This window comes from Nyctibius grandis, chromosome 6 (assembly GCF_013368605.1).
Source record: "Nyctibius grandis isolate bNycGra1 chromosome 6, bNycGra1.pri, whole genome shotgun sequence".
In the NCBI taxonomy this organism is placed as follows: Eukaryota; Metazoa; Chordata; class Aves; order Nyctibiiformes; family Nyctibiidae; genus Nyctibius; species Nyctibius grandis.
In genome coordinates this window covers 1208128-1233273 of record NC_090663.1, presented here as the reverse complement: position 1 = coordinate 1233273, position 25146 = coordinate 1208128, and the positions used below count along the sequence as shown (strand labels likewise).

General features: G+C 47.8%; 1 protein-coding gene across 5 annotated transcripts in view; it reads left to right on the top strand.

Moving 5' to 3' along the window:
- The window catches only part of EXOC6B (exocyst complex component 6B), a 362323-nt gene that overhangs the window by 227446 nt on the left and 109731 nt on the right, over positions 1-25146 (top strand). For 3 of the 5 annotated variants that reach the window (XM_068402990.1, XM_068402991.1, XM_068402988.1), the window contains 4 exons: positions 4441-4552; positions 8449-8583; positions 9828-10007; positions 16068-16097. In XM_068402990.1, coding sequence (XP_068259091.1) covers positions 4441-4552; positions 8449-8583; positions 9828-10007; positions 16068-16097 — 457 coding nt within the window. The remainder of the gene's footprint in view (positions 1-4440; positions 4553-8448; positions 8584-9827; positions 10008-16067; positions 16098-25146) is intronic. The other 2 variants (XM_068402994.1, XM_068402989.1) reach the window with 1 other exon arrangement.

The window sequence follows — 25146 nt, the reverse complement described above, 5'->3', positions numbered from 1 at the left end:
CAGCAAGGGTCATTAGCCATGGGAAGGGGCTGCCCAGGGAGGTGGTGGAGTCACCATCTCTGGAGGGGTTTAAGAAAAGCCTGGACATGGCACTTAGTGCCATGGTCTAGTTGAGATGGTGGTGTCAGGGCAACGGTTGGACTCGATGATCCCAGAGGGCTCTTCCAACCTGGTTGATTCTGGGATTCTGTAATGCCCATCGCTCCTCTTGCCACCCTCACTTACCTCTTCTGTTACACCAAGGAAGACTTGGGGGATCGCAGTCCAGCGCCTGGTCAAATCCTGCTCTTTTTTTCCAAGGAATGCTTCCATTTTTTGTCCTTACTCACTGCGTGGACCTCATGGGAGATGTCACAGATCCTTCTGCTCCAGTGGAACCCAACCACAAGGGTTACCAGGCTGCTTGACCCACCATGTAGCTAAAGTTACAACCTGATTTTCTAGCTTAAGCAACCAACAAACAAAATGAGAGTAGGAAGCCTTTGGAAATGGTGTTCACATGGCAGAGAAAGCTCGGTTAGAAGTGGTTTGAAGAAGTAAAAGCAGCATGGAAATGCTAAGCAGTGTTATTAAGCACTACTTGTATATGTTATCTGGGCTCCCCAGTCCAACAGGGACAGAGAGCTACTGGAGAGAGTCCAACGGAGGGCTACGAGGATAATGAAGGGACTGGAACACGTTCCTTATGAGGAAAGGTTGGGAGACCTGGGGCTTTTTAGTCTGGAGAAGAGAAGACTGAGAGGGGATGTGATTAATGGGTATAAATAGATGAGGGCTGGGTGTCAAGAGGAAAGGGGCAACCTCTTTTCACTTGTGCCCTGCAATAGGACAGGGGGCAATGGATGCAAGCTGGAGCACAGGAAGTTCAACCTCAACACGAGGAAGAACTTCTTTACTGTAAGGGTTACAGAGCACTGGAACAGGCTGCCCAGAGAGGTTGTGGAGTCTCCTTCTCTGGAGACTTTCAAGCCCCGTCTGGATGCGTTCCTGTGTAACCTGCCCTAGACTGGTCCTGCTCTGGCAGGGGGGTTGGACTCGATGATCTCCAGAGGTCCCTTCCAACCCCTAACATTCTATGATTCTATGTCCTGGAGGCTATCATGGTTGAGATGTTCCTGCAGATGGAGTGAACGATTAAAGCAAACCCTCGATTTGCAAAGTGTTGGGTGATATGGCAACCTCATGTCATCCACGCTGGCCATGGCCTTGGGCAGAGGCCAGTAGCATCCCGCTCCTGCCAAGAGCATGACTGTCTTGGGGCATACACGCAGCCAGACAGTAACTGGCTTTTTTAATTTCGACACCCTGATGATAGGTTGATGTTTGAATTTTAAAAAGCAAGCTTTACCAGAGCGACCTGGTTGATGGCACTGTTGGTTTGGTGAGAAAAGTTGACACAATGTCCAAACCCACATGGTCTTTATCTGCTCTTTTTTGGTTCCAGTAGATGCTGGAAGCTCTGGCCACCAGCTCCTCTTCCGACCTTGGCCATTCTGCACGTCCACCACCCTTAGGGGTGGGCTCTGTGACTCCCTGTGTATTGCATTTCAGGATTTCCCAGGGAAGATCCCAACAGGGCCACGGTGCTTGGACAAACACACAACTTTGCGTGTCCTTCCTCCCTACGCAATTTTCTCTTTGCGCCCTCTGAGCCTGGGTCCAGCCCTTTGCTCCCCAGCCCCCTTCCTCGGTTCCCAGTGTCACGGGGTCCCTTGGTACCACCCTTCTGCTTTAAATCTCCTTTTTACCATCTGTAGATTGTCACAGGGGTAGGTTTTATTGTATTTGCTATATTTATCCATGCTATTGTCTGGTGGAGGGGACTGGGGACAATCTGGTTCTTCCTGGGGGATGATGGAGGGCCTGGGGGCTGTGCATGCATGTGTGGTGAGTTTTGGGTTTTTTTTTGTTTTATTTTTAAGTAAAACCTTATATGAGAGCCCTACCCGTAGTATAAAGACCAGGAAAATTTATTGGTTGGTTTCTTCTCCCCCCTACATTTTGATTTCTGTTCCACGCTTTCAAAAACCCAAATGCATCACCTTGGACCTCGCGTCAAAACTCGGCGAGAAGGAGCCAAGGGGTCCATCTGGGACGTGATGTGGGCCAGCACTGATCATCGCTGGCCCAAGATGTGCTTCCCTGCTAAGCAGGAGGAAAATAAACTCACAGGGATCAGCGGTGATGATCTAGACAAGACCCACGCTAAGACTTTGGCTGATGACATTGAATTTAAATTATCAGGAGCTGGGTCCCCCCCGAGCTGCTGGCCCTGCTCTGCTTGCGTCCAACTGGGAAGGAGACCGTGGTCAGCCCCTGGCAGGGGTGCAGCTCAGAAAAGCAGGGTTGGAACTGTCAGGGAAAAGGAAATATTAGAGAAAGCTGTTGGGGAGCGCGGCGTGGCGAGCAGCCGCGGGGCGTGCAGGGAGTTGTGCAGCTGGGCTTGTCCTTGGGAAAGCTGCAGCGAGACACGGCTTGGTCGCTCTCATGGAAATACAGGCGTGACTTTGCTCAGAGGTGCAAGCAGGGAGCAATATTTGCCACTTTTCCTGAGAATTTCACAGAATCACAGACTGGTTTGGGTTGGAAGGGACCTTAAAGACCATCCAGTCCCAACCCTACTGCCACGGGCAGGGACACCTTCCACCAGACCAGGTTGCTCCAAGCCCCATCCAACCTGACCTTGAACACTGCCAGTGAGGGGGCATCCACAGCTTCTCTGGGCAACCTGGGCCAGTGTCTCACCACCCTCACAAGAAAGAATTTATTTTATTTGGGGGATTTCAGTGCAATTCTCATGCAGCAGTGCAAGGGAGGTCCTGAAGGACTTGAAAAATTTGGTTGACTGAAGGATACGCGGTGCTGGGGGAGGACAGGCAGGTTCAGGGAACACTGCTGTGACTGCAGGTTGCTGTTGGAGAAGACTCAGTCTTGCTTTTCCAAGGTGATGGGCCAGATCTTGGCTCAGTGCATCTGTTCTAATGTTAAATAGATACAGAAATTTGGGAGGCATGAGCTGGAGTCACCGTCTCTGGAGGTGTTTAAGAAAAGACTGGACATGGCACTTAGTGCCATGGTCTAGTTGACATGGTGGTGTCAGGGCAATGGTTGGACTCGATGATCCCAGAGGGCTCTTCCAACCTCATTGATTCTGTGATTCTATGGACAAGGGCTGGCAGCACCCATCCCCGCACTGGCAGTCACCCCAATAGCAGCACCCCAACATCCCCCACCTTGCACACCAGCGGTGGGGTAACTGCAAGTTTTTCTTTTGTTTCTCATGTCAATCCCTGCTTTGTAATATGGCCCATTTGTCAGGTAAAACAGGAGAAGGAGCAAAAGGTCACGGGCTTGATTTACCGGGAGCCTTAAACTTATTAATACTTCACAGCCTTCCAGTTGGAAACTTTCTTTGCCCTCAGCTGTTTGTCACTGCGCTGCCAGAGATAAAGCCCTGTGGTGTCAGGGCTAATGCTGGGCCAACGACAGATCAAAGGAGCCTGTGCTGGGTTGTATTTCCAAAACCTCCTTCAGAAGGGTGAGGTTGCACCTTGCTGGCGTTGCACGTTGGAGGGGCAGCAGAAAGCCAAACCCCCAAACTTCAGCAATGCTACGGTTGCAACCGTCTGGCAAAGGGCATCAAGATGTTGCAAGAGCTTCCAATCTGATTTAGTTAAAGAAAAAAACATGAGAAGGTTTTGGGGGTTTTTGGGGGTTTGATTTGGTTTCCTCCCCCGTTGCAGGTCTTTGATCCCTTTCCCCTCATGTAATGAACATGCAGAACTCCAGCGTTGTGTGCGGGGCGGTGGGTTGGCTGCATGGGTTGGTGCTCACGCTGTGGGTGAGCATCTACAACTACCTGAAGGGAGGTGGTAGCGCAGTGGGAGTCGGCCTCTTCTCCCAGGCAACTAGCGATAGGACAAGAGGACACAGCTTCAAGCTTCGCCAGGGGAGGTTCAGTTTGGACATTAGGAAGCATTTCTTCTCAGCAAGGGTCATTAGCCATTGGAAGGGGCTGCCCAGGGAGGTGGTGGAGTCACCATCTCTGGATGTGTTTAAGAAAAGCCTGGACATGGCACTTAGTGCCCTGGTCTAGTTGCCATGGTGGTGTCAGGGCAATGGTTGGACTCGATGATCCCAGAGGGCTCTTCCAACCTGATTGATTCTGATTGGGTAGCCCTTACCCATGCTGGACCAGCCCCTCGAAGAGGAGAGGCTCAAGGATGTAGGTTTAGCACACGTTAGTCCCCCTTACTTACCAACACAGGCACAAAAAGGCCTAAATTGTTGGTATTTTGGTATATATTAGTATGTCAGCGCCTGTAAGATGGTCATGCATAAGGCAGAAGAGGGTTGGGAAGGAGACTGGGTGGTGGGGCTCCAGGTGATTTTCTTTTCATAGAGCATCTTGCAAATCTCTTTTTAAATTCTGCTTTTCAGCTCCACCGAAGTCGATGATATGATTAGAAAATCTACAAATCTGCTGCTGACCCGAACGCTGAGCAACTGTTTACAGAATGTCATCAAGAGGAAAAACGTTGGGCTGACGGAGGTAGGACGTGACTTCGAGGAGACCCATTTCTAGGGCAGGGTGACAGAAAGGGGTTTGATCCCTTGGAGCTCCTTACAGCGCCTTTGAAGATGCTGATTTGGAGCATTATTACAAAATATTAGGTTGGAAAACAATAATGGAACCACACAGCGTTGCTGTACAAAGAAACACTTAATGCTGGAGGAAAGAGGAAGCTTTTTGCTGTTAGAATCACGCCTCTCTTGAATTTGCAGAGCATCCTATATCTGAATTAAAGTGGTGGGTGAGAGGACTTCAAGAAGTGCTGGAGAAGAGCCAAGTGGGAGCTAGGAGAGGATGGGGGAATGGTCCCCATCTGTAGGTGACGTTTGAGGTGGTTTCGGCACGTTGCTACAGCACAAACTCTATATTGGTGTTTTCTTTGTGCAATTGATACTTTTTTTGTGCACGAAGTCAGATTTATGGAAAGTTTAAGGCGTGTAAACCATGGCTGTTTCAGAATGAGTGTGGTACTCAGGGCAGCTTAGATACCTTGGTGAGATCTCTGTTGCTGTCATCAACTGAGTAGATATTAATACAGTCGCAGTTGTTCAATTGACTGTGCTCTAGAAATGTGTCGTGTTCTCTGGACACTGTAAATACCCTCTGAAGGTGAGTTTTGGAGAGTTTAGTGTGTATTTACACATGATGCTTCCTCAGCCCTTTATCTCCAAGTCTGGAATCTCTCTGCTCCCTGGGGGCAAATTCCTCTTCCCCTCTGCTCCTCCCAAGGCTCCTTCCACAAAGAGGAATGCAACACTACCCCTGCACTATCCATCCCCCAAATGATCTTTTTGCTGCTGTTGCAAATGTTCCCACACTGCAATTAAGTGTAGGAAGGGCAAACTGAGTGCGACAGTCCCCTTGACCACTTCTGCCCGGTTTAGACGGTGTAGATGTTCCTTGGCATCTTCCACGTTGAGTGAAGATGATGCCTTTCTTTGGGCTGAGAGTGGCTTCTTCACGTGCTTTGGAGCTGAAGAGGATTTTTGCAAGTAAAGCCTACGTAGCATGAGTTGAGATTAAAATAAAGGTGTAGTATGTCCAGAGACTGGTGTTCATCTCTGAATCTCTTCTCATATTTTCACCCTCTTGTTCCTTACCACTTACCAAGGCACAGCTAGCTCTCTCCTGGGGTTATCTCTACACAGAATCACAGAATCAGCCAGGTTGGAAGAGCCCTCTGGGATCATCGAGTCCAACCGTTGCCCTGACACCACCCTGGCAACTAGATCATGGCACTAAGTGCCATGTCCAGTCTTTTCTTAAACCCCTCCAGAGATGGTGACTCCACCACCTCCCTGGGCAGCCCATTCCAATGTCTAATGACCCTTTCTGAAAATAAATTCTTCCTAATGTCCAACCATCAGTTCTCTACCATCAGTTCTTTCTAATTTGGTTGAAGAAAAACTACTTTGAGTGTCTTCATCCCCTCCTGCGTCTTCTCTTTGTGTAACCATTGACCTGTTGGTCCAAATGGAAGCACGCTGCACTTTTCTTCTGAGTTTCTCAAATCCTTCCCACTTAAGACATTGATGTGACTGCATGGAGCACAGGAATTAAAGGGTGTAGTGAAGAGTCCCAGATCACATGCAAGCATGGTCCTGGTGTCAAAAATGATTGCAAAAGATATTTTAAGTACCTTGCATAAGTATCACTTCCCAGATTTAATTTTTGCACAAAGCAATACCATCTGTTTCTGGGCTCTCCAGTGTCATGTTCCAAGCAGTGGGCAAGGTAATACAAGGCCAGGTACCTGGTCTGTTAACCTCTCTGCCTCTTAGCAGTGGATGTTGAATCACAGAATCACAGACTGGTTTGGGTTGGAAGGGACCTTAAAGACCATCTAGTTCCAACCCCCTGCCACGGGCAGGGACACCTTCCACCAGACCCAGTTGCTCCAAGCCCCATCCAACCTGGCCTGGAACACTGCCAGGGAGGGGGCAGCCACAGCTTCTCTGGGCAACCTGGGCCAGGCTCTCACCACCCTCACAGCAAAGAATTTCTTCCTAAGATCTGATCTAAATCAAAAGTTGAAGTTTGCTACCAAGTCTACTCTAAAGAACCCTGGTGTTTTGAATAACCCTGATGTACCTCAACGAAAGAGAGGGAAAAGATGCTATTGTTTTTTTTTTTCATTTGAATACCCCAATGGGAAGGTCTTACCCCTCTGAGTTCAAGAGAAGATCAGAACTTGAAGGAGCCGGAGAGGGAGCAGGAAAGCTCATAACAAGGAATGGAAGAGAATCGAAGCAGTCAGGGCCTTCAAGTTTGATAGCTGATCTGGATCGGTAAGTTGTGATGATCAGAGCAGAGGTTCAGGAGTAATTTCACACAGTTGGAAATATCTAATATTTAATTAACTTGAAACTATAACAAAATATGTCATGATCATGATGTCAGGGCTCTCTGACATGGGGACGTGCAAATGAGCTCTTGTTTGAAGGCAAAATTTGAAAACAAAATTAATCCAAGGAATTCAGAAATGAGAAGCCTTCCTAGTTACCTTTGTAATACATTTCAGGGACCAAGCAGAAAACAAGGAGAGTTCAAATAGATCATAATTTGATTTCTTAAAAACAAAAACCTGACTGAAATCGCAGAAGCGCTGGCTGGAAGGGACCTCTGGGGGCATCTAGCCCGACCTCCCAGTGGAAGTGGGAGCATTGCTCACTTGGGTTACATCAACTGTGACTTTCCCTTCCCGAGTTTTAATTTCTCCAGAACATAGGTCCCATAGCTTCTCTGGGCACCCTCTTCCAGTTCTGCACTCCCTTTCTAATGAGTCTTTTCCTTTCTAATGTCCAAGCTGAACTTCCCAAGCTGTGGCCATTGCCCCTTCTCATGTCCTCTGGCTCTGACGAGAGTTGGGCGCTATAATCTTTGTAACGTTACTTCAATATTTCTGTACCTGCAACACTCGAATCAGTGATTAATCCATCTCATTCAGAAGATTTGCAAGTGTTTCAAAAGAGTTTCTTTAGAGGAGGTGACTGTGGACTGCCACACCGTACTCCAGCAATTAAATGATATCAATCTGGAGCATTATAATACCTTCTGTATCTGTAGGAGAATGTTTTGGCATGATATTTGAGCTAGACGTTATTTGGAAAGGTTTTGTTAGAGCTTATGTTGCACCTTGAAAATATTCATGGCCGTCTGCTCGGAAAAAAAGTTATCTGCTGAAGGAATTAATGATGCTTCTAAGTCAGTGATCCTCAACTGGAAGCCTGGGTTGGTTTGCTCTGGATTGTGAATGTTTGTGTTGGTTGACTTCAACAGAGGCTTTTACTCTGTAGTTGCCTTTAATGTCCCGAAATAGTGCCACGTGAAGGCAGCTGAGAAGATGGCATTAAGAAAATTGCAGATAATGGTGGGTGTGATAACCGGGGAGATACCAGGGTGAGATCTGCTGCTCACCCGCACCACCCTCAGAAGAGTAAAACCTTGTGGTTCCTTTGTTAAATGCTTTAGTGTGCTGTTGTTCGGTGTCAGTCAAGATATGGGTTATTTAAGGTTCATTGGCAGACAGAAGACTTGTGATTTGACATGGCATTTTTTTTTGTAAGCCTGTTGTATTTGAACTGGGCTGAAATGAGCCCTGACTGACAGCTGAATGTACGAAAGTCATTAAAAAAAATAATCTTTTGTGGTATTAGTGGCTGTCATGGGAAATGCTTTTCCCCCAAAATTATCCTTTATTTAAGTTTCTGATGTTGTTAAAGGAGGGAGAGCCTTTGAGCATGTAGCGAAGCTTAGTGTGTTTGTACAGCGTCAGCTTTTCATGCCAGAAGTTCTTAGAAATTGGCATCCATTGACCTGGCACGTCCCTGGCTTCAGGAGCACCATCTTTCAATGCCTTTTTTTTGCCTTTGCAGCTTGTACAGATCATTATTAATACGACCCATTTGGAGAAATCCTGCAAGTTCCTAGAGGAATTCATAACCAATATCACTAACGTACTTCCAGAAACTGTCCACACTACGAAACTCTATGGGACCACAACCTTCAAGGTGAGGAGGCAGATCGATCTCCAGGGAGTTGCTGTTGAGCTTTGGTTGGAGAAGTATCTGCTCTAAAAGTGTGTGCGTGGGGGTGTGTGTGTAGGGAGCTAAGCTGACCTGAAAGGTAATTTTGTCGCATCCTGGGAAGCTGACACCATCAACTTTTGGGTTTGTCCTTCAGAGCATGACTTCTGTAGACTTTGTGAGCCCCTGTCGCCCGAATATACAGGCTGTGACTGCAGCGCTTCTTCTCTAAAGGATTAAGCAGCTTTTAAACAAAACCCTGATTTTTTTTTTTTTGAATGAATTTTCATTTTGCTGTTTGAGCGCAGTGCAGCCTTACACACGTCTGGCCACAAATGCAAGCTCTCCTCTTTCACCCAAGAGGAGAAGAGATTTCCAGAACTTAGATTTCTGTATCTTTCCACTCGTTTTAGCATTATCCCCTAAAAATCAGAGCTGGCAGAAACTGCTAGACTTCCCAGGCTTTAAATCTTTAAATCATCACCCAGGAGTGTTCACCCAGATACTTTATATACGAAATCTTAAGGCCATAATCGGGTCAACTGTGGGGTGTCTGAATTGTGACCCGTAGCTGGAGAGCAGGAGGTGGGAACAGCGCCGAGGACTCGAGCAACAGAAGGGAATTGGGTAGGTGAGGTTTGCCCTTAGGATAATTCAGCAGGAGACCAAGGCCCCATGTCCCCAGGGAAGTCCTTTCGTTGTCCCTTGTGGCATCATCTACCTATTTGGCCTAAGGGTGGTTTTGTACCTTTATTCTGGCAGGGAGGCTCCTCTGTGGCCCTCCTGCGCTCCAATAGTGCACGCACTTAGCTGGGTCTCAAGCTTTTTCCACGTGGGATGTTCCTCTCCCATCTCTCTCTCCCTTCCATCCCATACTAGATTTGTCCTCCTGCTCCCTGGGTTGCAGCAGAGGCAGACACCAGCTTAATCATGCCCACCACTGACCTGGGGGCACATGTCCCACCAGTCTGAGCTAACCTGAGGCTGTAGCAGCTGTGTAGTTGCCTACAGGTGCTTTGTCTTGTGCTACCATTAGGGCTAAAGTTTGGGTCAGTCTCATGTCACAGAATCACAGAATCAATCAGGTTGGAAGAGCCCTCTGGGCTCATCGAGTCCAACCATTGCCCTGACACCACCATGTCAACTAGACCATGGCACTAAGTGCTGTCCTATTGTGTAGACTTGTGGTATGGAGACTCCATCCCATGTAACCTGCTCTTGTTTCCCAGGACGCCCGCCACGCTGCCGAGGAGGAGATTTACACTAACCTGAACCAGAAGATAGACCAGTTCTTGCAGCTGGCAGACTACGACTGGATGGCCATGGAGCCAGGCAGCAAGGCCAGTGACTACCTTGTAGATCTCATTGGCTTTCTACGCAGCACGTTTGCTGTGTTCACCCACCTCCCGGTAAGCAACTGCCACCGATTTGCTTTCTTCTTCTGTCTGGGGGGTGCTTGGGCATACGATGGTGCTGGTGAAGCTGATGGTTGCTCAGGCTTTATGGAGTGTGGTAGAAGTGGGGCCTGGTGCTGTCAAGTGTTATGAAATAAATCTATTTATAAAACAAGCTATTTCATGTGTTACCAGAAGTTGGGCTTCAGTGAGAGTCTCCCCAAGTATTTACAAGTCCACTTGTACATGGATGAGGGAAATACCACAGTCCACCATGTAGAAGCAGGGTCACAATTCACCAGCCACCTATATTTCAGATATATTAACTCTCAGCTTAATGGACATTCAAGAGTTTTTTTTCAAGAGATGCCAGTATAAGGGTGTCTATTATTTGAGCTGCAGATACTTTTCCAAATGTTTGTCAAGTCACTGGATGCCTCACATCAAAATATTGCTCGGCGTGGAAGGCAGCATATGTTTCTTTCTATTCTCTGCTGTCTAAAATATGCCTGTGTTTATGCTGTTACTGCGATCAAAAAATGTGTTTTATGTTGGTTTTTGCAGTTGGCTGAGTAGTGTCTTGTTGAATAGGAAAAATAGAATCATCAGGGGGTTTCATTTTCGCTCAAACAGCTTGTTTTTTTCTTTAAATAAGATTTGTTCGGAGCTATATGGATATATACTTAAGAGTATCTTCAATCAGCAGGTATTTTGAAATAGCAAATCCACTGAACACTATATTTGTCCTAAAAGCAGTTTCAGATCTTTCTTCTTCACTGCACTGTTATTTATGTGTTGTTACTGGGTGCCCAGGGTTGGAGTACCCCAGCACACACTGGGCATCTTTCATGAGCTTGAATATAAACAGGAAGAAAAGACTAATCATACGCAGCGGCAGCTTCCTTAACTCCATTCTGCTTGTTTGTGTCGCTGTGATTGCTCTACTGGAAGGATATTCAAGCGCTCCAGAGCTGTTGAAGGCTCTGTTACAGCCCCCAAAGTGTGCAGCCTTCTGCATGGCTCATGTCTCTGGTCTTCTCTACCACAGTAAGAAGATTTGGTAGTGGGAAGGAAATGAGGACTGATCTGCTGGAGAAGAGAAGGCTCCGGGGAGACCTTCTAGCACCTTCCAGTGCCTGAAGGGGCTACAGGAAAGCGGGAGAGGGGCTTTTTACAAGGGCATGGAGTGATGGGATGAGGGGGAACAGATTTAAACTGAAAGCGTGGAGATTGAGATGAGATCTGAGGAAGAAATTCTTTGCTGTGAGGGTGGTGAGACCCTGGCCCAGGTTGCCCAGAGAAGCTGTGGCTGCCCCCTCCCTGGCAGTGTTCAAGGCCAGGCTGGATGGTGCTTGGAGCAACCTGGTCTAGTGGAAGGTGTCCCTGCCTGTGGCAGGGGGGTTGGAACTAGATGATCTTTAAGGTCCCTCCCAACCCCAACCATGCTGTGATTCTATGCTGTAGATGGAGAAGCCACCAAAAGAGAAATGAAAGTGGCTTTCCCAATTCTCTGTACCTGGAGGTGCTGTTGAGGAGAAGGTGCTTTCTTGGCTCTGTTATAACTGGAACAACCTTCTAGATGAAGTGTTGCCTCCTGTGCAGAGAGGTCGGAAGGGCTTTCATCCATCTTCTTGTTCAGGCCAGGTTTGTTGCCAAAATGTCCCCTCCGTTGGCAGCCCTGAGCAGTGTGGCTGGTGGCCATGCGAGCAGGCATGGGGCAGGTGCCCTGTGGAGTGCGGAGGTGCTTAGACATGGCTGGGTTCCTCAACTGCTGGATTTCTCTTTAAAAAAGGAGATGTGGCTGCACAGGGTTGGGTTATTACCTGGAGACCGCTTCCAGAAATCATACTGGGAGTTCTTATGCAAGCAAGTAATGGAATTTGACAGGGAGATTGGTCTCTGCACCAGAGCATGAAGCATGGCTAGCAGGAGAGATGAGGCTGGGGAGAGATGCCCATGATGATTTATGAGATGGACCTGCAGTGATTTATCTTCCTTTAATATTAATGTTTCCTTTTTGAGTGAGTCAAAATTGTTTTGGAGACTGGGAGGACAGCGAATTGGTCTAAAAAGGATCAAGACAAATCGAAGCAGCCTTTTCTCTTCCAGAACTGGAGCAGAAAGGACCCAGCTGAGAAGGCGGCTGTCTGCAGTTTGCCATGGTGCAGCACCTGTCTTCAGTGCCTTGCATGACCCTGATCCTCCCAACAGCCCTGTGAGTTAGGGGAGGTGTCAATCAGATGCTGAAGTCTGATTTGTGAAGCTGTAGGTCTGGTTAAAAGGTCTGCAGGAGACGTAGGTCTGGGATTTTTTTATATATATTGGAGTTTCTTCCTTCAGAGGAGTGCTGTGAAGATGCTGTCATTGAACGTTGCTGATGGGTCCCCACATACCCTTACAGGCAACGGTGGGTGAGAGCAAGTCAGAAAAAATCAGGGTCCATCAAAAAGGCTCCCAGCTCCCTTGGTGTCTCTGCTGGTTTGTTCTTGTGGGGCTTAAAAGCTTTTTTTTTTTCCCAGTGGCTTATTTAGAAAAACATTAGAAGTTTTGCACTTTGTTAAATGAAATGTAGGTGATAAGGTGTGTAGAGACCTACATCTGTCCAAAGCAGTGCAGAAAAAATGATGGAGATGTTTGTGAAAGCACCAAAAATGTGGGATATGAGCTTCATTTGTGAAAGGAAAGAGTGAGAGGGGTTCGAGGGGGAAAGGAGTTGTCTCCAAAAAGGGTGAATTGTAAGTAAGAGGATATTGTAGGATTCCTAGCGGCAAGGTAGAGCTGTTTCTGTACTGCTGGTCCTAATCCAGCCCAAATCATTAGCACCAGAGCATTACACAGGATCTCAGAATCAATGAGGTTGGAAGAGCCCTCTGGGATCATCGAGTCCAACCATTGCCCTGACACCACCATGGCAACTAGACCAGGGCACTAAGTGCCATGTCCAGTCTTGTCTTAAACACCTCCAGAGATGGTGACTCCACCACCTCCCTGGGCAGCCCCTTCCAATGGCTAATGACCCTTGCTGAGAAGAAATGGTTCCTAATGTCCAACCTGACCCTCCCCTGGTGAAGCTTGAGGCTGTGTCCTCTTGTCCTATCGCTAGTTGCCCGGGAGATCTAAGAGGAGTTGCTGCCCTTTTTGAAATGAGTTTACAGCCTGGTCCCACTATAAGGTACAGGATTTCCACACTGCCAATAGCTCATGAAGAAAAGTGACTGTGTACCATCCTTGGATGGGGCATCCTTGGAACATCTTCTCATTCCTAGAAGTGGACTCCATGCAACACCGTTCCTTCCTCTTCTCATGTCCTTCCCTGGTTTGGAAGTGCCCCTGTCTTCCAGAGCTGATAATTGGGCACCTTCATGTTGAATTTACATGATTTAAAAAAAAAAGTGAAAAGTGTTTGTCTAATATTTGAACTTGCAGCAGCTTTTTAGAAGGAAAGAGTGGCAGTCTCAGGAGATGACTAAGTGGCAGGAGCTGAGCTACTCACCTGCCTTTTGTCACGACAGTAATTACACTGAGAAAAACCTTCACCTGCTGATCAAAGAAACTCAGCCTGGGCATGTCGATGGTTACTGTGCTAAAATTACACCAACAAAAAGCACTGTCCTGTAATAGAACGGAGCCGAAAGTCCTGAGCCTGCAAAAATGCAGGCAGCTCCTTAACTTGACGGGTGTGAGTAATCCCATTGTCTCGGACGGGGCTGCTCGTCTGCAGGAAACCTTTCTGGGGTCAAGGCTCCAGCTTGCCGCAAGGCAGATCAAATGGCCTTGAAGGGTCCAGTTGACTCGAGACAACATTTCAGAGAGGGGGTGAAGAGGAGCAGAGATGCTGAGCGAGCTAAAAGGTGACTCCAAGCCAAGATTTGGGCATTAGGTTTTGTGTTTCCCTTTTTGGATACACAAGGCTAAATTTTTCCTGTATTTATTGAGGTGAATCCCAGAAGGGCTGAGGTTGGAAGGGACCTCTGGAGGTCATAGAATAGTGTGGGTTGGAAAGGACCTTTACAGGTCATCTTGTCCAACCTCCCTACGATGAGCAAGGACACCTTCAACTAGATCAGGTTGCTCAGAGCCATGTCCAACCTGACCTTGAATGTTTCCAGGGATGTGGGGCATCTACCACCTCTCTGGGCAAGCAGATCATCTGGTCCAACCCCCTGCTCGAGCAGGAAAAAATAACCCAGACCAAAGCAGCTTGTGGAATGGCATGAAGAGTCTCTGCTTTCTCTAGTGTTCAAGCAGGAATTGCAATCCCTAATTTTTCCTTTAGAGCATCAGAGTAGACATTGTGGGAGACGGTGGAAACCGCTTGATATTAGGAATCCCTGGAATCTATTTGCCTTTTCCAGCTTTGCTTTGGGACGCCGAGCCCCCGGCTGCAAAGGGCATGCTGGTGGGTACAGCGTGTGCCGGGGGGGTGGAGAGGAAAAGTTCATGGTGAAGTTAACAGGGGTTTGGTGCATACCACTGCTGCATGAAATTTTCATGGTGGTTTCGAGCCACAATTCGAAAATGCTCCGCTAAGTGCCCAAAATGTCTCAAAGTAAATAACACGCTGGTGGAAATCAAAGCATAATTAACATTTGGCTTCAAGGCTGCCCTCTTCCTGCGTTAACCAGTGAGAGTCGGTTACTGCTGCTGAGCTTATTAACGTGGGATGCTCGGGCCTCCTTTAAAAGAAAATACTTTTTTTTTTAAAGAAAAAAAAACCTTGAGGGGGAAAAAAAGTATTTTAGGAAAAAAAAAAAAAAAGGTGGTTTCTGGTTTTCAGCAAGTAAAGGGCCATGGCCTCAAAAAATTAACATTTCCAGCATAATACTTTGAAAAGAATGACTGAAAAAGCCTTTTGTCTTTGATGGCTGATTGTTGTTTTTATTTCTTGTTAGACAAGTTAATGTAAATCGCATTGACAGGGCTACTCCAAACACACTGATTTGTTGACATTAAGCTTCTCAAAGATGGAGGGTTGTGTCAACACCTACAGTGAACTGTCAGGTTAACAAAGCAAGGATGTTTTCTTGGGGGAGGGGAGCAGAGTTGGGGGAAGGGGAGGGTGTTTTGTTTTTATTTTAAGTTTCCTTTAATCCTCTGTTAGTCTTGTATCTTGATAACCTCCTTTGGAAGGTAATCAGGGCAGGTCAAGAGGTGCTGCTGACCCGGGAAGGGGAAGCAATCTTTCAGCGATCGAACAAACTCTAACCTCTGCCGTCTTGAGCGGTTCAGCGTGAACTCTCTGCAAAGGGGTTTTGGGGTTGTTTTTTTTTTCCCTTTTGTGCTTATTTTTGCCAGATGGCAGGCAGAGATTTCAGCTGGAGCCACGCAAACTCTGCGGCTGCTCTGCCTGCGATGTTTTTGCCTTATTCACCATATTGGCATCTCTTCCCAGTTGCAAATAAATACGCCAGCCACGGCGGCTCTTGCTTTGGTAGAAAGGGCTTTGGAAGTGTTTATTTTCTTTTTAAAGAGAATGATTACCTATGTTTTTATTTAAAAAGCCAAATCCCTCTAATATTTTAAAAGGCAAGGCACTGTGCGTGGAAGTAAAATGCCTTGAACTTTGCACCAACCACAGCCTTGACCACGTTGGGAGAGACCCAAGTGGAAAATAACTGTCATGAAAACATCATATGAGCACCAAGGACACCTTCTTTAGGTTTACACAAGTCCTGTCTGTGCTGAGGTAACGTCCCCTTGCCCTCAGAAGAGCTGAGCAAGTTTTGCTTGAGCTGATCCCTCCTGTCACTCGATGGTTTGACATCCATCGCCTCCATCTTACAGGTGGGAGAGCTGAGGTGTGTGGGTGTTGACTTGCAGAGCGTACTTAATAGCCATAAAACTGGCCTTGTGGTACTTTGATTTCCTCCTTATCCTCCTTAGACCAGGTTCAAGGAACCCACATTTTGCTTTTTTAATGCTCTACCAACTGCCGAGCGGCCGGTGCCTCGGTTGGAGCGTTGATGGGTTGTGGGCACCTACGGGCAATGACCGCTCTGTACCTCTCTGCCTTTCTCACTGTTGCTTTGCTCTCTTCTGCATTTGACTTTCAACTCCCTGTGTTGTCCTCTGTAGGGGGATGTAGATGTCCACTCTACAATGTCGGTGAGTACAAGACTGCGTGTCGTGCGCGTTTGGTCTGCTCTGCTCGCACCACAAATGTTAGAGGGTGAGTTGAACCAGAAAAGGTCCTTAGTCTCAGAAGGGAGGAATGGAAAAGATTGAGTAGAAGTTTAAATCAATAAGATAAATAAAAGACCAGGGGAAAAGGATTTCCTTCCAGACAGGTCGCCCACAAGAGCGCTCTTGCAGTAGCGTTGCTAAATTGTTGCTTTTAGAGCACGTCGTGTTTAACTGCCTCCTTTTATCCTCCATATATCCCTAAATGTGTGGGGAATTAGGGGAAATGCCTGTTATTAGGGAAAGCATAATGAGATCTTCAACCTCTGCTTGAAAAAGAAAACATCTTTGTAAAATCCTTCTGTTTTGTTCAGATGAATCCCCATGGGGATTTCAGCCTGATGTTCCTCCTGGTCCAAGTGCTCCGACCTGGGACGTGGACCACTAAGCCTTCCCTCTGGCTAGAATAGTATTTTATCCAGAAAATCGTGTTGGTTCTTGATGTTTATTCTCGCCCTCTTTATATTAAGGCAATTAGCACAAAGAAAGCAACAGAGACCTTTCGGACCTGCCTTCTGGTTCAACGAACCCCTCTAATTGTTGTCATTTCTGCTTGTTTCATGTGCGGGAGAAAAAGCTGCGGCACTTCCCTGGATAGATGGCAAACAAAGTGCTCTCGAGCTGCCTTGTTTCCTCTATTCCCACGTCTGCAAGCCAAGGCCCGTGCGAGCAAAGTGCACCTTGTATCTTTGTCGGTGCGGCCCTGCTCAACGCCGGCGTGCGGTGTGAGGTGCGGCCGGCGTGGAGGCGAAGCCTCTACCCCAGCTTCTGCTTTTCTGCCTTTAACCCCTGCTCTTTGTTTTAATGCTGAGCTGCCACGGTAGTATTGATATTTCACACCGTGGTTGGGTGCATTTACCCCTTTTCCTGGAAACTGCACATAGCTAAGCCTTGAGTATTTGCAGGCTCTGGGCACCTGGGGGTTTCTAAGTCAACATCGAGGGCTCAAATCAACGCCAGCTTCTGGAAAGAAAGAGCCTTGTTAAAGCAATTTGAGGCCAGCTTCCATCAAAGGCGCGGCGCGGCGGCTGGCAGGGCTGCGGGAGCTGCCCGCGCTGCTGGGGAGCAGGCGGGGATGCCTCGGGCATCCCCCCGCAGCAGCCGCTTTCCAGGAGCGGTGTTGAATGTCGACCATCCTACGTGATTGTCCTTAGGGCGTACCCTACGAGAGGCAGATGCAGAAACTGGTCTTGCCGCTGGCTTTTCAAGACTTTCAACCGTTTAGAAACCAGATGTATTTATTTCTTTAATTGAATCCAGTGCCTAGACAGCTATGGAGTCAGCTTCCTATGGAGAGGGGTGCATTAGTTTCATTAAGGTAAATCAATGAAAAATAATACCTGGAGGTCCCCTGGAAAGGGTCAGGAATGGAGTAATCCCTTTATATGGTGGGACTTTGCCAGCCTGCTCTTAGTTGGTTTTGTTTTTAACTGCGACGGATTCTAATTTTCCTTTTAACCCCTCTAATTTTCTGTTCTCTAGGTAGTTTGCATTAATTGGTGGAAATAAATCACTAATCTTGTCTGTCTAAAAGAGATTGAAAAATAAAAAATCTGATTGCACAAAATAGCAGGACAAAGGAGCAATTGTAACGGAGTTTAACATGTCCGGTGGGAAGCAGTTGTGGCTGATCCTGGAAGTTTCTTGGTGTTGCAGATACAGACACACGTTTAAACAAGCGAGTTGCCTGGGATGCAGACATGGTCAGGGCATGAGCAGCATCCAAAATCCTCCCTGTATGGTTCTCAGGGGGCTTCCTCTGCTCTCCAGGGATGATCTTGAGTCTCTTGGGGGGTTGCTTGGACCACCTTGCCCTGAAGGTTGGGCAAAATGCCCTTCAAACAGAATCACAGAATCAATCAGGTTGGAAGAGCCCTCTGGGATCATCGAGTCCAACCATTGCCCTGACACCACCATGGCAACTACACCATGGCACTAAGTGCCATGTCCAGTCTTTTCTTAAACCCCTCCAGAGATGGTGACTCCACCACCTCCCTGGGAAGCCCCTTCCAGTGTCTAATGACCCTTGCTGAGAAGAAATGCTTCCTAATGTCCAACCTGAACCTCCCCTGGTGAAGCTTGAGGCTGTGTCCTCTTGTCCTATCGCTGGTTGCCTGGGAGAAGAGGCCGACTCCCACTGCGCTACAACCTCCCTTCAGGTAGTTGTAGACTGCACTAAGGTCACCTCTGAGCCTCCTCTTCTCCAGGCTAAACAGCCCCAGTTCCCTCAACCGTTCCTTGTAGGTCAGACCCTCCAGGTGCCTTGGTGGGGAGAAGATGGGCTGGTGACTGGAGCAGCGCTTGCATGGCTCTGTGGTCCCGTGCCGCCCGCCTTGCTGCGGGCTGTGCGTTACTTTTCCTGGTCTTCCCAAGTGTCTCTGAAATCCCAAAGACTTCCCAAATGAAGGGGTTGAAATAAGAACTAATGGTTGCTTTAAAGCAAGGAGCAAAAGCATTCAAATGTGGTGGATTTAGCTCTGGTGGCTGGGGAGAAGGCTGACCTCTGATTAACCCAGGAGCGCTAGTTAACTCGAATCCGGGTAAGCCAAGTTATCTTGTAATTACATGGTTTCTTGTCTGCTTTCAGCACTTTGAAAATTAATTGAAGCTCAAATGCCCAGTCCCATAAATCCTTTAAACCAGGGTGTGCACGCTTCCCTAGGTATTGCTTCCCTTTGTGTAGTCACCCTGGCATGTTTGGCTTTGAGTTTTATTTCACGAACGTAGATTTATAAAGCTATTTTGTGCTTACTTTTGCATGCACGTACGGACACAAAGAATCAGGTGCACAGTATGGAGAATTTAGCAGCTGAAAATCCAGCCTCAGCGTAAGGAATTCAAACATGCCTGCCGCCTCCTGCACCAGAGCCCCAGCGTGTACCTGCCAAAACCCCTGGCAGAAGTTAAAGTATGGGTTTTTTTTTTTTGGCCTTTAGGCTCAAATTTAAGTGGAACAATAGACTTGGCAATTTTATGCTTTCCTCTTATTTCATCCACTGGCAACCTGAAATCTTGTAGGGCTCTTAAGTTGTGAATGTGCAAAGGAATGACACAGAATCACAGAATCAATCAGGTTGGAAGAGCCCTCTGGGATCATCGAGTCCAACCATTGCCCTGACACCACCATGTCAACTAGACCATGGCACTAAGTGCCATGTCCAGGCTTTTCTTAAACACCTCCAGAGATGGTGACTCCACCACCTCCCTGGGCAGCCCCTTCCAATGTCTAATGACCCTTGCTGAGAAGAAATGCTTCCTAATGTCCAACCTGAACCTCCCCTGGTGAAGCTTGAGGCTGTGTCCTCTTGTCCTATCGCTGGTTGCCTGGGAGAAGAGGCCGACTCCCACTGCGCTACAACCTCCCTTCAGGTAGTTGTAGACTGCACTAAGGTCACCTCTGAGCCTCCTCTTCTCCAGGCTAAACACCCCCAGCTCCCTCAGCCGTTCCTTATAGGTCAGACCCTCCAGACCCTTCACCAGCTTGGTCGCCCTCCTCTGGACTCGCTCCAACACCTCAACATCTTTCTTGAAGTGCAGGGCCCAGAACTGGACACAGGATTCAAGGTGCGGCCTCACCAGTGCCGCGTACAGAGGGACGATCACTTCCCCAGACCGGCTGGCTACACTATTCCTAATAGAGGCCAGGATGCCATTGGCCTTCTTGGCCACCTGGGCACACTGCTGGCTCATGTTCAGCTGGCTGTCGATCAGCACCCCCAGGGCTCTTTCCGTCGATGAGCACCACATCTGCGTCCAAAGCCACCAGCTATCTTCCTTAACCTACCCACGGGAGGAGACCCACCTGCCCTCGAGGAGCCCAGCCTTCACGTGCAATGTCCTTTGGAGTCCCCGTGCAGAGATCACTTGAATTGAGGTTGCACGGAGAAGCGTTGGGAGCTCGTGCTGATAGACACGTGGGCGCAGTTGAGTCCTATTGATGTGGTCGAAGTGACGTTAAAGGACACGTCATTTTGTGACCGTCGTAGGGGTGCCTTTACACAGAGACATGTTCTCCTGGATCTTGCAGCCTAGGTTAGATGTCATAGCAAGAAAGAGCAAGCAGTGTTTGAAAGTGCAGATTCTCATGGATTTCTCGTGACCACTGTGGTCTTTCTTCATTGTGTTTCATGAAGGGCAATAAATAAGGAGAGCCCAATTAAAAAAAAACAAGATAACAGTAATTTCTACAGCTTTCACCATCCATCTTTTTCTTCTCTCTGTTTTTCAACTATAACGTCTCAGTATTGAAAACAGAAATTTAATGTAAGGTTTAGATTTTGGATAGATGTAAAAGGAGCTGAGGTTTCATACGCCGCTCCTGTTGGTCACTCAGTGATGTGCTCTGCTTGGGAACAAAAAATATCTCCTGAATTGGGCGTTGATGGCTCATGGAGTGGAAATGGAGTGGGTGGGTGGGGTATTTTTTTGTTGTTTTGAGCTCATCCTTTTTTCCAGTCTGTTCAACATCTGGGCCTTAAGTCATGCGTTAGTTGCGTTTCCAAGAGGCGGCCATACGTCACGGCAACATGCCGACCCGTCCTTCGGCATCTCGGCGAGCAGAAATCTGCGTAAACAGGGAATCTGGAGCATCCCTGTGTGTGCAAAGGGTGAGAAACCTTTGGTGTCAGCGTGCCTGAAGGCTCTGCCGTGCTCCAAGCCTCACAATCTTTCCCCTTTTATTTATAACATCAAATTATAATTATGAAATTATATAGCAAAGATGAAGCAATTCAGTTCGCTCTCTTGAAGTCTTCCTACTGCCGTAATTGGCAGATGCTTTGCCCTGAGAAATCAGCAGAAAGAAGCTTGGTTCTAGCTCTTTGTGCATTAGGGAAAAATTAAAAAAAAATAATAAATCTGTATTTAATCAACTTTTTGTTTCCAAAATGGCAGCTGCTTTGTATTTAATGGAAAATCAGGCTCTTCCCAATGGAAAGAATGTTATTCCCAAAGCGAATACAAAAGAAAATGAGCCACAAAAGAGAAGGATGAACTATGTCATTTTTTTTTTTGCCTTGTTCGTTCCAGTTGTGGAGCCACGTGCTCCGATCACAGTCGGGCCACGGCTCTGGTTTGCGTCAAGTAACTCGGAAGGTCTCAGCCCGTGGATGTGGGGACCAGGAGAGAGCCTCGATGGGTGTTAGGAGGCACAAATAGGACCGAGAAAAATTAGGGCTGCTTCATGCTTGTTGTGTACATGTAGAGACTCGTTAAATGCGGGTTATTTATGGGTTTAATTCCTTTGCGGGCCGAGATGCCTCCACTGTTGGGGCACCACGTTTTGTTCTTGACGCCTCTTGTCACAGAGTCTTGGTGTCTTTTTCAGAGGTGAATGATCTTTGTGGAGACCCACGTGGTGAGCATGGGAGGAGGAGAAAGTTGAGGAGAGTCAAGCCTGTGCCTTGTCCAAGCCCACCCAGTAGGTCCACAGGTCACCATCCTCTCCCTGGGGTTGTAGTGAATCTACAGCACTGTCCTTTCTCGATCTGCTGCTCATGTTTGCTTGCAGTGTTTGCTCTGAAATGCATTTAAATGTCAAAAAATAATAATTTAGTGCTGAGGGGAGGCTGCCAAACTGCCACCATGGTAAGTCAAAAGCCCCAGGTTTGTACAGAATGGTCAACGGTGCAATTCAGTTTAGGGTTCCCTCCTGCTGCTGGGCCAGGGATGTTGAGCCATGCCATGGAGATACCTTCTAAGGGAAGGAGAAGCGGTTTGAGCTGTCGTGACATGCTTGTTCCATGTATTTAGGGTTTTACGTGGGTTTTGGTAGCTGCTTCCCTGCTGGCCCCTGGCCCCTATCTCGTGATGCCGTTCCTCAGTGCAAGAAGGCAGCGCAGGCATTTGCAGTGCAGCTCGCAACAGCGTGGAGTGTTTAGAGAGCAGGTAGATGAGAAATTTTTATCTTTTATTGCTTCAAAAAGAGGGTCACTTAAAGAAAGCAGAAGGCAGCAGATTCAGAACGGGAGTTCTGAACCTCCAGCCTGGTGGGAGAGTCAAGGTCAGATGGTTACGTGATTAATGAGAGCGTCTGCAGTTAAATCAAGTGGCTAACAAGCATAGAGAATATAGTTCTAGCGTTTCTCAAAGCATGATGCTACCGTACGCCTGACCTGGACTGGTGGGGGCGAGAGTGCTTTCCTACCCGTGTCCAGTGTGGAGGTCCTTGCACAGTTCTCTGAAGGTTCTCAGGAGACCAAACAGCAGCTGGATGCTCCCATAGAGTCATAGAGTGGTTTGGGTTGGAAGGGACCTTAAAGACCATCCAGTTCCAACCACCCTGCCATGGGCAGGGACACCTTCCACCAGACCAGGTTGCTCCAAGCCCCATCCAACCTGGCCTTGAACACTGCCAGGGAGGGGGCAGCCACAACCTCTCTGGGCAACCTGTTCACCCATCCACCCTCACAGCAAAGAATTTCTTCCTCATATCTCCTCTCAATCTTCCCTCTTTCAGTATAAAACCGTTCCCCCTTGTCCTATCACTCCATGCCCTTGTGAAAAGCCCCTCTCCCACTTTCCTGTAGCCCCTTCAGGCACTGGAAGGTGCTAGAAGGTCTCCCTGGATCCTTCTGTTCTCCAGGCTGAACAGCCCCAACTCTCTCAGCCTGTCTCCAGAGCAGAGGGGCTCCAGCCCTCTGAGCATCTTCGTGGCCTCCTCTGGACTCGCTCCAACAGCTCCATGTCCTCCTTCTGTTGGGGGCTCCAGAGCTGAACTCGTTTTGGGTGCGCCAGGCTTTGCCCACAACTGTTTCCAAGCTATAGACTTTTAAAAAGTGGTTAATTAAAAACCACCTGCCATGGATTTGTACGGTGTGCAAGGAAAAAGATGCAGGTCTCGGAATCCTCTATTTCCTTGGTGTTTTTTCCATATGTGCACATGCAAAAAAAAACCTCAGCAGCTTCCCAGCTTTGCTGGAAACTACTGAGCTTCCACAAAACGACCTCTGCCCGGTTGTGTGTTTGTGTGTGCCTCTGCAAGGCTTCAAAGACGCTGCCCCGTTGTAACAGCTGCGTCCCAAGGTCCTTCCCTTCTCCACCCCCTTCCTTCTATTTATTTATTTTGTTATTAAAAAAAAATATAAAGTAAATGTCACTCATTGACTCTGACAGCACCGTCAAAGCGAGGAAAAATCTTGTGTTCCTGGACATGCTCTTATCCTGGATCCTCTTATATCCTGGACCCCACGATTATATGTGGTCACAAAATCCTTGCGTTGTGCTTTTGCTGTTGGGTGTATTCGCTCGTGCTTGTAAGCAAGTAGATGCAATTCGTGGTGCCAAGACCCCTTGATGCCTGTGCAGGAAAAACCTTGCCATGGAGCTGGTTACTTGACGATTTGTCATTTGGTTAAAGACAAAAAAAAACCAACAAAACCCACAAATAAGACAAAAAAACCCACAAAAAATCAGAACAAAATAACATTTCAGATGTGCCTGTGGGAGCTGGTTGTGACCGTCGCCCCCGACGTGATTTCTGCTCTGTATGAGAGCCTTGACTCTCCCACCAGCTTCTGCCAAAATAGCCTCCAGCTGTTGACCTTGGGCATCTTCAACACAGCCAAACTGTTACGGTTTTTCCTCTTTTATTGGAATGTGAGGGGGTTTGTGTCGGGCTGCAGTGGTCGGCGTAACTGACTGGTTTATTTTTTGTGTGGTGAGGATAATTGCTGTATTTGCTGTTTTTTCTTTTCATTTGTCTGGTTACCTCTAAGCTTCTGTTGGGAGTTCAGCTTTGCCATGTGTTTGTCTTGCTGCCCTATCTGTGACAGCCTGTTTTCCCTTCAATGCTCAGAATAGAATAGAAGTGGTAAATGTTTACTTCTCAAAATGACACCCCGTCGGGTTTTTTAAATACCTCTGGAAGACAGCCACTTAAACATGAGCTTGGGCTCAGCTTTTGCATGAGTTTGAAAGCAATCCCGCTTCATCAGAGGATGGTGGCCTTCCACATTGGTTGGAGCAACTGCTCTCTTCGCTCTTGAGATGCTGTCAGCTTTCCAGGTGAGTGGGTCTTCACAGGAGACAAATTTTGCTCAAAATTGTATTATTTGGCACTGCTTTGAGTGCCACTTCTTTTCAGGAAGGGTCATTAGACATTGGAAGGGGCTGCCCAGGGAGGTGGTGGAGTCACCATCTCTGGATGTGTTTAAGAAAAGCCTGGACATGGCACTGAGTGCCATGGTCTAGTTGATATGGTGGTGTCAGGGCAATGGTTGGACTCGATGAGCTCAGAGGGCTCTTCCAACCTGATTGATTCTGTGATTCTGTGAGGTGTTGCTCTTCATAGGTTTACTAGGGTGAACCAGAGATATTTCAGTGGTGGAAGGCTGTCTCTTGATCCGGGCTATTGCATGACAGGGATGATCGAAGTCATGGGAAGACCAAAATCCCAGTTTCACTCAGAAAAGGCTTCGACAGTTCCTTGGTGGTGATACTCTGTTTAAATCTGGTGATTTGCTAATGGCAACGAAGCTTCTTCCATAGGTGACTACAGCCTGCCCTGCTCCCAGCCCAGGTAATCAGGTGTAGAGGGAAGGGGAGCAACGCCTGCAGCTTGTCCTGTGCCGAGCATTGGTCCTTCTGCTAAACCAGAAACTGTTGTTCATTGGGTCACTTGTGGCATGGCAGAGCCTGGGCAGAAAGAAGCCCTTCTTATACCTGGGAAACCAGGACACAGATGCCTGTCCTGTTCACTGCGAGTAGCAGGATGGATTTGGGGGCTGTTGGAAGGGAGGCTGTTGACATGAAGGTGATGCCATTGACAGTTCCAGTAGGTCCCAGATGTGCATTGAATCCAAAATGCCTTCCTCAAGGAAACGTGCGTGCAGTCATTGCCTCTCCTTTCCTAAGTTTGCACATCAGGAAACCTTTAACTTTATAACTGCCAAGTGCTATGAAGACCTAATGAGGGTCCAAGGCTGAGGACCACCCCAGGGGTCCAAGGCTGGGGAGCATCCCTTTCCCCAACAGG